At 47.6% G+C, this 12,071-nt stretch overlaps 1 protein-coding gene across 1 annotated transcript in view; it reads left to right on the top strand.

The window, feature by feature from the left end:
* The window catches only part of LOC311526530 (antigen WC1.1-like), a gene marked incomplete at both ends in the record, with an annotated part of 60,557 nt that extends 50,601 nt beyond the window's left edge, over positions 1-9,956 (top strand). Inside the window, 8 exon segments of the mRNA XM_084639685.1 lie at positions 1,441-1,475; positions 2,482-2,509; positions 2,512-2,655; positions 4,955-5,050; positions 6,512-6,595; positions 7,703-7,792; positions 8,434-8,577; positions 9,805-9,956. Coding sequence (XP_084495811.1) covers positions 1,441-1,475; positions 2,482-2,509; positions 2,512-2,655; positions 4,955-5,050; positions 6,512-6,595; positions 7,703-7,792; positions 8,434-8,577; positions 9,805-9,956 — 773 coding nt within the window.
* Positions 9,957-12,071: the final 2,115 nt, after the last annotated feature.

Raw genomic sequence — 12,071 nt, forward strand, 5'->3', positions numbered from 1 at the left:
TTATCTAGGGCGCTCTGTATCCTATCCCTACCCTCCAGCATATCTACCTCTCCTCTCAGTTTAGTGTCCTCTGCAAACTTGCTGAGGGTGCAATCCATACCATCCTCCAGATCAGTTATGAAGATATTGAACAAAACCGGCCCAAAGACCGACCCTTGGGGCACTCCACTTGATACCGGCTGCCAACTAGACATGGAGCCATTGATCCCTACCCATTGAGCCCGACAATCTGGCCAACTTTCTATCCACCTTATAGTCCATTCATCCAGCCCATACTTCTTTAACTTGCTGGCAAGAATACTGTGGGAGACCATGTCAAAAGCTTTGCTAAAGTCAAGGAACAACACGTCCACCACTTTTCCCTCATCCACAGAGCCAGTTATCTCGTCATAGAAGGCAATGAGATTAGCCAGGCATGACTTGCCCTTGATGAATCCATGCTGACTGTTCCTGATCACTTTCCTCTCCTCTAAGTGCTTCAGAATTGATTCCTTGAGGACCTGCTCCATGATTTTTCCAGGGACTGAGGTGAGCTGACTGGCCTGTAGTTCCCAGGATCCTCCTTCTTCCCTTTTTTAAAGATGGGCACAACATTAGCCTTTTTCCAGTTGTCCGGGACTTCCCCCGATCGCCATGAGTTTTCAAAGATAATGGCCAATGGCTCTGCAATCACATCTGCCAACTCCTTTAGCACTCTCGGATGCAGTGGATACTTGTGCTCATCCAGCTTTTCTAAATAGTCCCGAACCACTTCTTTCTCCACAGAGGGCTGGTCACCTCCTCCCCATGCTGTGCTGCCCAGTGCAATAGTCTGGGAGCTGACCTTGTTCGTGAAGACAGAGGCAAAAAAAGCATTGAGTACATTAGCTTTTTCCACATCCTCTGTCACTAGGTTGCCTCCCTCATTCAGTAAGGGGCCCACACTTTCCTTGACTTTCTTCTTGTTGCTAACATACCTGAAGAAACCCTTCTTGTTACTCTTAACATCTCTTGCTAGCTGCAACTCCAGGTGTGATTTGGCCCTCCTGATTTCACTCCTGCATCCCTGAGCAATATTTTTATACGCTTCCCTGGTCATTTGTCCAATCTTCCACTTCTTGTGAGCTTCTTTTCTGTGTTTAAGATCAGCAAGGATTTCACTGTTAAGCCAAGCTGGTCACCTGCCATATTTACTATTTTTTCTACAAATCGGGATGGTTTGTCCCTGTAACCTCAGTAAGGATTCTTTAAAAGAGAGCCAGCTCTCCTGGACTCCTTTCTCCCTCCTTCTCCCCCCCCCCCCCAATCACGAACAAACAGGTCTTGTGCTGCTGTGAGGGAGTTTGTGGAGGTGACAGCTGGAAACAACCGGGGACTCTCAGAGGTGAGGATCCCCCCGGGAACAAACATGTCACCTGCCCCCTACTACAGGTTCCAAGTTTCCTCCCTTTAATTTTGCAGGTCTGACAGAGAGGACAGATTTTCCAAATACCCCAGTTAAAGCATCCCCCTCCTCCCATCAAGGGTTAAATTTCCCTGGGGCTGGGTCACAGCGGATGAGCTGCAAGCTGCAGCCTGGGGGAAGGAGCTCCTTTTCATGGCCTGTTTCAGAGTAACAGCCTTGTTAGTCTGTCTTCGCAAAAAGAAAAGGAGTACTTGTGGCACCTTAGAGACTAACCAATTTATTTGAGCATGAGCTTTCGTGAGCTACAGCTCACTTCATCGGATGCATACCGTGGAAACTGCAGAAGACATTATATACACACAGAGACCATGAAACAATACCTCCTCCCACCCCACTGTCCTGCTGGTAATAGCTTATCTAAAGTGATCATCAAGTTGGGCCATTTCCAGCACAAATCCAGGTTTTCTCACCCTCCCCCCCCCCCACACACAAACTCACTCTCCTGCTGGTAATAGCCCATCCAAAGTGACCACTCTCTTCACAATGTGTATGATAATCAAGTTGGGCCATTTCCTGCACAAATCCAGGTTCTCTCACCCCCTCACCCCCCTCCAAAAACCACACACACAAACTCACTCTCCTGCTGGTAATAGCTTATCCAAAGTGACCACTCTCCCTACAATGTGCATGATAATCAAGGTGGGCCATTTCCAGCACAAATCCAGGTTTTCTCACCCCCCCCACCCCCATAAACACACAAACTCACTCTCCTGCTGGTAATAGCTTATCCAAAGTGACCACTCTCCCTATTCTCAAATAAATTGGTTAGTCTCTAAGGTGCCACAAGTACTCCTTTTCTTTTTTCCATGGCCTGTGATACCTGAGGGCGAATGACACCCGGGTGGGAGCTGAAGGCCATGCTGAGCCAGAGGATTCCTGTCTGCTGGCTCCAGCTGACAGAGCAGGGCCCATGATTTAAACAGCATGCTGTGAGCTGCCCCCATGGTGCACAGACTGTGTCCCAGCCCATTACTCTGCTGTCCTGGGCCCTGCAATGAATAACTGGGGAGCTCCCTGGACTCCCCCGACTCTCACAGGCTAATCTCTCATGTCGCATGTTCATTTCCATCCAGCTCCCCCGCACCACCCTCCGACCAACGGTGGGAGAGTCACGGTGCCCGTGGTCATCTGCATTATCCTGGGGGCCCTGCTCTGCCTGGTCTTAATCATCCTGGGGGCGCAGGTGCGAAGTGCCAGGGCACAGCGCAGAGGTGGGTCCTGATTGGTGTCACTGTGTGAAATGCTTCTGCAATAGCAGGGGGGCTGCAGGGTGTCAGGGTGAGGGGCGATACCAGGCTGGGTGGGGTGGCCAAGGGTGCCTGTTAACTCCTCTCTCATTGAATATTTCATTAACTATCTGGCAGTGGAATAGCCCAGCCATGAAATCTGGAGATGATACTGGCTAGGGACCTTCACATTTTCAGAGAAACGACATCTGTATCCCCATCCACCCCCACCCTCCGGTGATCCACTCCAGGAGTGCCTACTCAGGCCTCCTCCCGTCACCTGTCTCTGGGTGGGAAACCCCTGTCCCATCTCCTTGCGGTGAGGGGTTTTTAAGACTGCACAGTCCCCTGCCTTCCACTGTGATACCCGCAGCAAACCAGTCTCCCTACAGGCCAGCCCCCATGCTGTGCTTTCTCCCCAAGGGCTATGAGCAGGGCATTGCTAGTAGTTACAAATTACCACGCAGCTCTCTCTCAACAGATTAGACCTTATTCCTAGATAAAAGTATGACAGAGAAAACATTAAAAACAATAAAAATTCCTCCACACTTGGTGATCATACCAGAATTCACCCATCTTCCTCATGGGCAGCCTGGTAGACCAACATCCCTCCAACAATACAGTGTTGGGATCCCTATGGACAGAAGGTCCTGCCCATTTGCAGAATCAAAATGAAGGCCCTGAGTCTTTTTAAACTCAGCCTTTCATATCAGAAGTCCTCCTTTGTCTCTTGGTCTCTGGTAACCCAGTTTGAACCAATCTGTATAAACCACCCTGAAGGTTTTTACCTTTCTGGAGTTGTTTATAATCTCAGTGATTCATCTTAACCACCCACCCACCCACCCACCCATCCACCCCACACACACACTCAGTGTTTTTTCTTCCTGGAGGAGCTGTGGTAACCCTCCAACATGCAGTAGAACATAAACCATTCATAGCTTTAATATAGTGATTCCCAAAGATACTGCCTGGAGCTGCAGTATCTGCCACAGGGAGGGGATCTGAATATCATGAGGAGAGACATCATGGAAAAGGGACCGAGAGAAATTGGAAATATTGTCAAGGAAAAAAGATGTATAAAAATAGAGCTGTGGTAAATAGTTGTGAAGAGAGTGATCCAGTAGAAAAGACAATCTTAGTTAGGAGAAGTGTGGGAAAGGAGCATTTTACTGTCTTGTACTCAAAGCTGGCACTTGTCGGGGATTTTACATCTATAACACGCTTTATACAAACATTAGCGACCAGCTCCTTGGCAAGAAGATAAAGGACGGGATTGCCATCAACATACATGTAACAGTCACAACTTTGCAGTAAGACAATGACTATAATCAGATCTCTTGCTTCAGGGCTTCAGCCAGTGACCTGCAGGGGTCAGGAAGGAATTCTGGGAAGCCCCCATCTTTGTGTTTTGTTTTGCTTTGTTTTGTTTCTTGCCCTCCTCTGAAGCATCAGACATTAGCTACAGAGGGATATGTGTCACTGGATGGGCTGGACCAGTCTTCTGAGGTGATACAGAGAAACCTCTTTCAAAGATATCTGACTGGTGTGTCTTTTCCACGTGTTCAGGATCAAACCAATTGTCAGATTTGGGGTCAGGAAGGAATTTCCCCCCAGGTCAGGTTGGCAAAAAGGGACCTTGAGGGATATTCCTCTTCCTCTGAAGCATGGAGCGTGGATCACCTGCCAGGATTATCAAGGCATCTCTCAAGTAATCAGTTCCCTGCCACTGTGGGGCCCTTGGGCATTGGTGATACCTTACTCGCTCCTGCTTTCTACCTGTGACACACAATAGTTTATTCTCCTGAGGACTGAAATGCTTTACTCTAAGTGCATCTTTGGGCTCAAACCTAGGAGTATCTGGGTGAAATGCAGTGGCCTGTGTTATACAGGAGGTTAGACTAGATGTTCAGATGGTCCCTTCTGGCCTTAAACTCGATGAAAAATAAAGATGTTCTCACCATTTTGCAGATAAACACCTGCGTGGGGGAAGAATTATTTAAGATGCTCCGAAGGGGAATATCCAGGAATAATGGGATGAGATTAAAAAGGGAACATTTAAGATGAATGTGAGGAAGCTTCCTGACAGCGGTCTAGCCCTGGGAACCATCATCAAAGGGATGCTGTGGAAAAGAAACCCTGTCACCTGGCTCATTTAAATTCCAGCACTGGGAATGTGCTGTAGGGTTCAGGCTGACATGGGCCCGGGGGAGGGGCTGAATAAGCTAACAGTGTTTCCCATCTCTGGTTTCAATGACCCTGTGCAAACCCTGCCCTTTGTTTTCAGGCTCCAGAAGACCCTTGGATCCCTTCTCTGAGGCCGTGTACGAGGAGATTGATTATAACCTGATGAGAGAGAAGCAGGAGATGTTCAGTCGCTCAGGTCTGTGGGTCTCACTCTTAACAGGGAGCAGCTATCTAATGCCCTGTCCATCTGAGGCCCTGACCCAGAGTTAAATCACTGCAGCTTCAGCCCTGTGAGCTTGTCATTGGAGCTGGGCACAAGTCTCCATTGCAAAATGTTTTGGTGAAAAATGCAGATTCAGAGACACCGAAACATTTCACAAATTCTTGTCGATATCACCCAATTGTTCCAAATACACACAGAACGATTCATTTCAACACTTTCTAAAGAAAACATTTTGTTTTTTTCAATTGGATATTACTTTTCCATTAGAAATTTCCTTTAATATTATCGGGAAAAAAACAAATAAACAAAAATTAACTAATGTCCAAAAGAACACCAAATGGTTTCATTAAACTTTTTCTTTACTTTTGCATTTCCCAAAAATTGCCCCAAAAAAGTCATTTTTGGCTCAACTCAAAACAATCTTATGTTTTGCTTTTCCCCCCAATGGTCAGAAAACCAAACCATCTGTTTTTTTTGCCAAGCTCTAGCTGTGGGAGCTGTGGGTCTGTGGTTAGACCAGCAGTTACTCATGTAGACTGAGGGAGATGGGTTTCCTTCCCACCATACACTGAGTGTCCCAATTCTAGGGACAGTTAATTTCCCATCTGCCCGTACTGCAGCCTTGGCATGTAACCAGTGAGGGGTCAGGAAAGCGACTGCCTGGGGCAGGCTAAACTATCATTTGAGAACTTCTTTGGAGCACTGGAGCAGGGGATGTTCTTTGCCCCCCTCCCACTGCAGCCACTGGTCTGTTGTGTCAGCTCCCTCCTGCTTCCAGAGCAGAGGGATCAGCCCAGGAGAGCCTCATGACTTTGAGTCCCGGCCCTTTTTTCCTTAGTGCCATTTTGTCTCAATGTCTGATGGGAACATCCTGCCCAAGGGCTGTGCTGTGGTGGGGCTCTAGGAACATGCTCAGGGCATCTCCCAGCATCACTGCCAAGATGGTTACAGTGAATCACAAAAAGAAAAGGGGTACTTGTGGCACCTTAGAGACTAACAAATTTATGAATCACAGACTCTGTTCTGCGCGTTCCTTGGTTTAATATGGAAACACCACGGAAAGCTGATTGACTGATTCATGGGGGAGGTGGGTATTTACCCTTAAGAAGGAGGAGTCCCCTCTATGGCTGAGGAGGCCAGGAGAATTGTGGAACTTCCCTGGACCAGCAGCCAGAGACGTTCCCTTCACTCACCACAGCATCTTTCAGGTCAGATTATATCATCCCCTCAGTCACATTTACCACAATAACATGGAGATTTCTCTTGGGGAGTCTGTGTCAGCCTCTCACTGCTCAGAGTTGCTGTGAGTCACCATGTCCTGTAGAAGAAGGTATAGACTGAGACTGGAAATCCTGCTCCAGGCCCCGGATGTGTTCCCAGTCCCACAGTTGTGCTGTTCTCACTGTGATGAATTTCTGGTTCTGGTCTCTCCAGTCTCCTGTTCAGATGTCTCGGTGACGAAGCTGCAGTATTACACCGGGGACAGTGAGGGGGAAAACGATCCTGGATCAGAACAAGGTAACGGGGGAGGGGCAGACTCAGGCCGAGAGACCCAAATCTGGGCAGAGAAATGAATTTCTATGACACTTTCTGCAATCGCAGCCATTTCCCCTCACATAGTTCCCATTTTACACAGTTGGGTCTCATCCCATTGAACAGGATTTCTGTCAGAATCTCAGGAAGGGAACATGTGACAATCTTCTGAGCACACACCCCTCGGAGTAGCTCCCAGTGACCTCCCCAGGTGAGCAGCTGGAGGAGATGGATCAGTCTCTTTGGGTGGAGGCGTCAGTGCCCAGCAGGGCTCATCTCTTGTCCGCAAGAGAGAGGGGAAGATAGTCCTATGTTATAATTACAGATGGGCTCAGCCCAGCTCACTGATCCAAACCCACCAGAACTTTGGGGGGTGGAGGGATTTGCAGATTCTGACCCCAGCTCTGAATCTCAGTTTTGGGGCTGGCACCTGTCGCTATAACAGGCTGAAGCAAAATCCTAGACCTGCACTTCCTGGCCTGGCCCCATCTCTAATGATAAACAGGGCGGCATTTCTACCCCAGCTGCTGTCAAGGGAGTCCATGATTTGGGCCCTGTGGGAATTTAGCCTGTGGCTCGGGGAGAAGACACTGAGCAGATGAGCCAGTTCTGCTGAGAAGCTGGAGCGCTGCCAAGCTGTGCCCTGGGCTGCCTAAGAGGCCAATGGAGAGCAGGAGCTGACAAAGGATCAGGCCATCAACCTTCTAGCGGGAGCTTTAATTCCTGCACAGGGGAGGTTCCCCCTCCCCGGTGTAAAAGGAAAATTCAAACCTGTCTGCACAGATCAGCTGGATTCACACAGGCCGGCTCTGGAACCCATGTTCCAACCTGTTATCTCAGCACAAGCCCAGATCCTGCTCCCACTGAAACAGATGAAAGAGCTGCTGTTGGATTCTGCAGGAACAGGATTGGCCCCTAGTTATTTCTGGGACTCCTGTTTTACTGTAGTTCTCTGACTTGTGCCGTTCTCCCCATGGGCCCCTGTGACTTCCCCTCACACGTGCCATGATACACAGCTCTAGTTAGAAGGGCCACCTGCACTGAAGAGATGCTGCTGGTGCCATGGGCTGAGTGTGGTGTTTGCTGTTCCAGAGGGAGTTTCCCCAGGGGGGTCTCAGCTGGATTACGATAACGTGGAGGAGCCTGCCTTGAACGACGTCCCCCAGACTCCAGACGACCGAGGTGAGCAGTGAATCCGCCTCCTGGAAGCAACGTCACCCTGACGAAAAACTAACTGTATTTCCCAACAGGGACAATAGTGGTTTGTTAAGAAAACCAGAAAGTTCACCCACCAGTATTGTCTATTGGCCGTAACGCTGGGGGCGCTGACCAGATGCATGACAAGAGCTGTGTGGAGGCCCAGGTGTAGGGAAGCATGTGATGTCCTAAGGCATAATAAAGGCCCATAGCAGGGACTGAAGGAGCAGTTTGCTCAGGAGCTGCCCACACTATACTTGGCTCAGGTCACTGCCCCAGTTTGTATACATCTGTGTCAGACACACTGTGCTGGTGTGGGACATAGAGATTTTTCACCCAAGGACCCATGTTCCAACCTTATTAGCTGGCTCCCCGACCCCTCCACACTTGTAATCTGGGAGCTCTAGGATCCTCTCAATTAGCTCCTGAAATATATCAAATCAATGTGATATGTGAAATCCCCCAGTCTGAGGGTTCCAGAGGAGGGCTTCTCTTAATGTCCTGAAGGTGGAAGTTAAGTGCTGAGAGATCCCCAGAGACCAGTGAGGCTGATGCATCTGCAGCTTGTAGTTTATTTCTGTCTTCACCTTGAATATTCTCTTAATTACTGCACATCTTCACGTCAGATGACCCTGCCCTGCCTGGAGATGTCCCAGGGGCTGTTTACGATGATGCCAGAGAAGTGTCTGTCCCTGAAGGTGACCCTGGCTTGGGACAGAATGATGACAAAGGCACTGGGGCGAGTGACAGGGACAGGGATGCACAGACAGGTGAGTGGAGAACTGTTTGCACTTCCCAGTGTCTCTGCAGAGTGGGGTAGCTGGAAATGTGGAGTTCACAGCAAGGGAACAGCCCTGGCCAACCCAACACCTGTGAGAAAAACTCTCCTTCTCTCATCTGTCCATTCCCTCCCCTCAAAGAAGAGGATTCAGTGCCGGAAATAGAGAGAGGAAAAGTAGGATCTGTGCTGGGTGGTACTTCCTGGTCAAACCAGCAAGATAGCTAGGATTCCCTCAAGCTCTAGGTTCAAATCCTTGTGTGGCTGCCCTACTCTTGATGTACTGGATTCCTACCTATTTACTGAACGTGTATCTTTTGGGCAGCATCTTATAAACCAAAGTCATGTTACTGCTGCACAAATGCTAAAGAGCCCATGACACTTCCTGTAAAAGTTGGGCTTAGCCCATTATCCTTGGCCTAAATTTCCACTCGCCTCCCTGTTGTGCCATGAGCAGAGGAGGTGCAGTGGTGATGAAATGTGCGTTGCTTAGTACTTGATGCTTATCTTCATTGTTAGGGCAGAGTGACAGTTCTGATGTCCTTAAGTAAGTGCTCCTGGCTGGTAAGTGCTTGGGATTTTTTTCACCAATGTACAGGTAGCTATAGCTGGCACTGGGCAGTGTTAGCTGGTCTGGAAACCAAAGGTTTTAATTTCTAGACTATGTATCGAGATGATGGATTAGAACTTGTTCTAGACCAAGCCAGAAGACTGAAGGAGGAACAATTCCTAGCCCACACCATAGAGCAAAGGTTCTCAAACCGTGGAGCATGGAATATATTCTGGGGCAGCATGAGAAGCCAGAGCAGAAAGCAGCTGCTACTTTCCTGGTGCCCAGCTTCGAAGGCAGCGCTGCCACCAGCAGCAGCGCAGAAGTAAGGATGGCAGAGTATGGTGTTGCCACTCTTACTTCTCCGCTGCTGCTGGCAGTAGTGCTGCCTTCAGAGCTCGACGGCCAGGGAGCTATGTACTTAAATGGCTCTTTGTGACTCAATGCCCGACTGCTTTTCATATTTAGTGAGAGTTGCACGTTGATTTTTGTAAATCGGTAGATGTACCTGTGTGGTGGGGGTGGGGGGCGTCAACTACAATGGACACAAAGAAGGGGGGTGATCAAATAAGTTTGAGAACCACTGCTGTAAACGCCGCCTTGCTCTGCTGCTGCCCATCACCATAGAGTGGATCCACTGACTGTATGTGTCTCCCTTGGTATTTTCAGGTGGGAGTCTGCACTCGCGAAGGAGTGAAGGTGTATCTGGGATGGAGAAGGAAACCCTGTTCCTGCCTCTGGGAGACACAGGTTATGATGATGTGGGACATTGTGACTCTGGGGGAATCACAATATCAGAACAGTGTGATTGGACAAAATAACCTTGTGCTGATGTAAATGCTTCACCTCTTTCTCTTAGAAATGCTCCCTCTGTTCTGATGGTCCAGAGACAGTCCCTTCCAGTTTGATAGACAAAGCAGGTGTTTTTATAAGATTTGTGTGAAGTTGCAAGAACTACAAGTGTGAGAGGGAAAAGATTCATAAACTTTCTTTGCATAATTCTCCATTGTTTCAAGGGATGGAAGTTTCCTGCTTTTTTATGCCTATAATTTCTTCATCTTGAATTTGTGCCTTTTTGCATATTAAATCCTTTCTGAAAGTTTTCCCTGTTGTGGAAGTTTTTCTTGCCAGATGAATTGTGAAGTTTCCAGGGTTCATCACAGGGAGAGGCTGAGATACAACAAACCAGGAGACAAGGACGGGCCACCTCTGGGTATGCCCGGCTGTTTGATGGGAGGTGGGTTGACACTGAATGGTCTATCAGGCATGTGGTAAAAGTGAGACACCGGCAAGAGAACATTCTGAGATGAGCAACATGGTTGTTACTAAACCTAATTCAGATCTGAAACTTTTCTTGAATCCAAGCTGATAAATGGGAAATTCTCTCTGGGTAATTCCCACCTGAACTGAAGGAAATGGTAAAAAGAATTCCCATTAGCAATAAACACAGAGGATGAATATTTCTGCTAGGACAATAAATAAATTGAATAGAAAAAAATGACAAGAGGAGGGTTAATAAGAATCTGGGTTTCCACTGAAGCAATAAGGCTAAAACAAGTAACAAGTCACTGAGTTGTTACTAAAAACCCCAGTAATACTAATCGTTTTCACACAGTGGGATATTTCCATGACAATCTACGAATATAGTTTAAAGTCAATGCTGAGCTGAGTACTGACTAGTGGAGAAGCCAGAAGTGCGCTCTGGTTGAACCCTCAGTGAAATCAATACCAGAATGCCCACAGAGTACATCGCTATTTCACAGAAATATCTTTCTTTCCTTCACCACCAATCCTGAGTGCAGTTTGGTCACTTCATCTGTAGAAGGATAGAATGGAAATAGAAATGATGGGAGAAGGAGTTTCCAATCATCTGCATTCAACAGGGTCAGGGGTCATATGAAGACACAGAAATACAGCAATTTACTTTCGAAAAGAGAAAAATTAAAAAGACATGACTGAGACATGTCACTGACCCGTGGAGACTGAGGAGGGAAATCTCAGGGGCTGTGCTACCCTGTTCCAGGGCAAAGAGAGGAGCAGAACTCCCCCCAAAAATGACACATGCAGATCCTGGAGAAAAGGAAAGAGAACAGGGACAGCAACAGGTGAAGGTGACTGAAGAGGGAATTCCCTTGTATAAGTGGGGGATGTTATGGAGATACTGTGATCTGGATCACTTGGTAAGCTGGGTCTGTCATAAATATAAAGGGAAGGGTAAACCCCTTTAAAATCCCTCCTGGCCAGAGGAAAAATCCTCTCACCTGTAGAGGGTTAAGAACCTAAAAGTAACCTCGCTGGCACCTGACCGAAATGACCAATGAGGAGACCAGATACTTTCAAAAGCTGGGAGGAGGGAGAAAAAACAAAGGGTCTGTGTCTGTCTGGGTGATGCTTTTGCCAGAGACAGAACAGGAACGGAGTCTTAGAACTTAGTAAGTAATCTAGGTAGGTATGTGTTAGATTATGATTTCTTTAAATGGCTGAGAAAACAGCTGTGCTGAATAGAATGAATATTTCTGTCTGTGTGTCTTTTTTGTAACTTAAGGTTGTGCCTAGAGGGATTCTCTGTGTTTTGAATCTAATTACCCTGTAAGGTATTCACCATCCTGCTTTTACAGAGGTGATTCTTTTTTACTTCTATTAAAAGCTTTCTTGTAAGGAAACTGAATGCTTTTTCATTGTTCTGAGATCCAAGGGTTTGGGTCTGTGGTCACCTATGCAAATTGGTGAGGATTTTTACCAAACCTTTCCCAGGAAGTGGGGTGCAAGGGTTGGGAGGATTTTGGGGGGAAAGACGTGTCCAAACTATGTTTTTTCAGGAACCCAGATAAAGTTTGGTGGCAGTGGAAGTCCAAGGGCAAAGGGTAAAATAGTTTGTACCTTGGGGAAGTTTTAACCTAAGCTGGTAAAAATAAGCTTAGGAGGTTTTCATGCAG

The sequence above is a fragment of the Lepidochelys olivacea genome, assembly GCF_965140295.1.
Source record: "Lepidochelys olivacea isolate rLepOli2 genome assembly, chromosome: 1".
In the NCBI taxonomy this organism is placed as follows: Eukaryota; Metazoa; Chordata; order Testudines; family Cheloniidae; genus Lepidochelys; species Lepidochelys olivacea.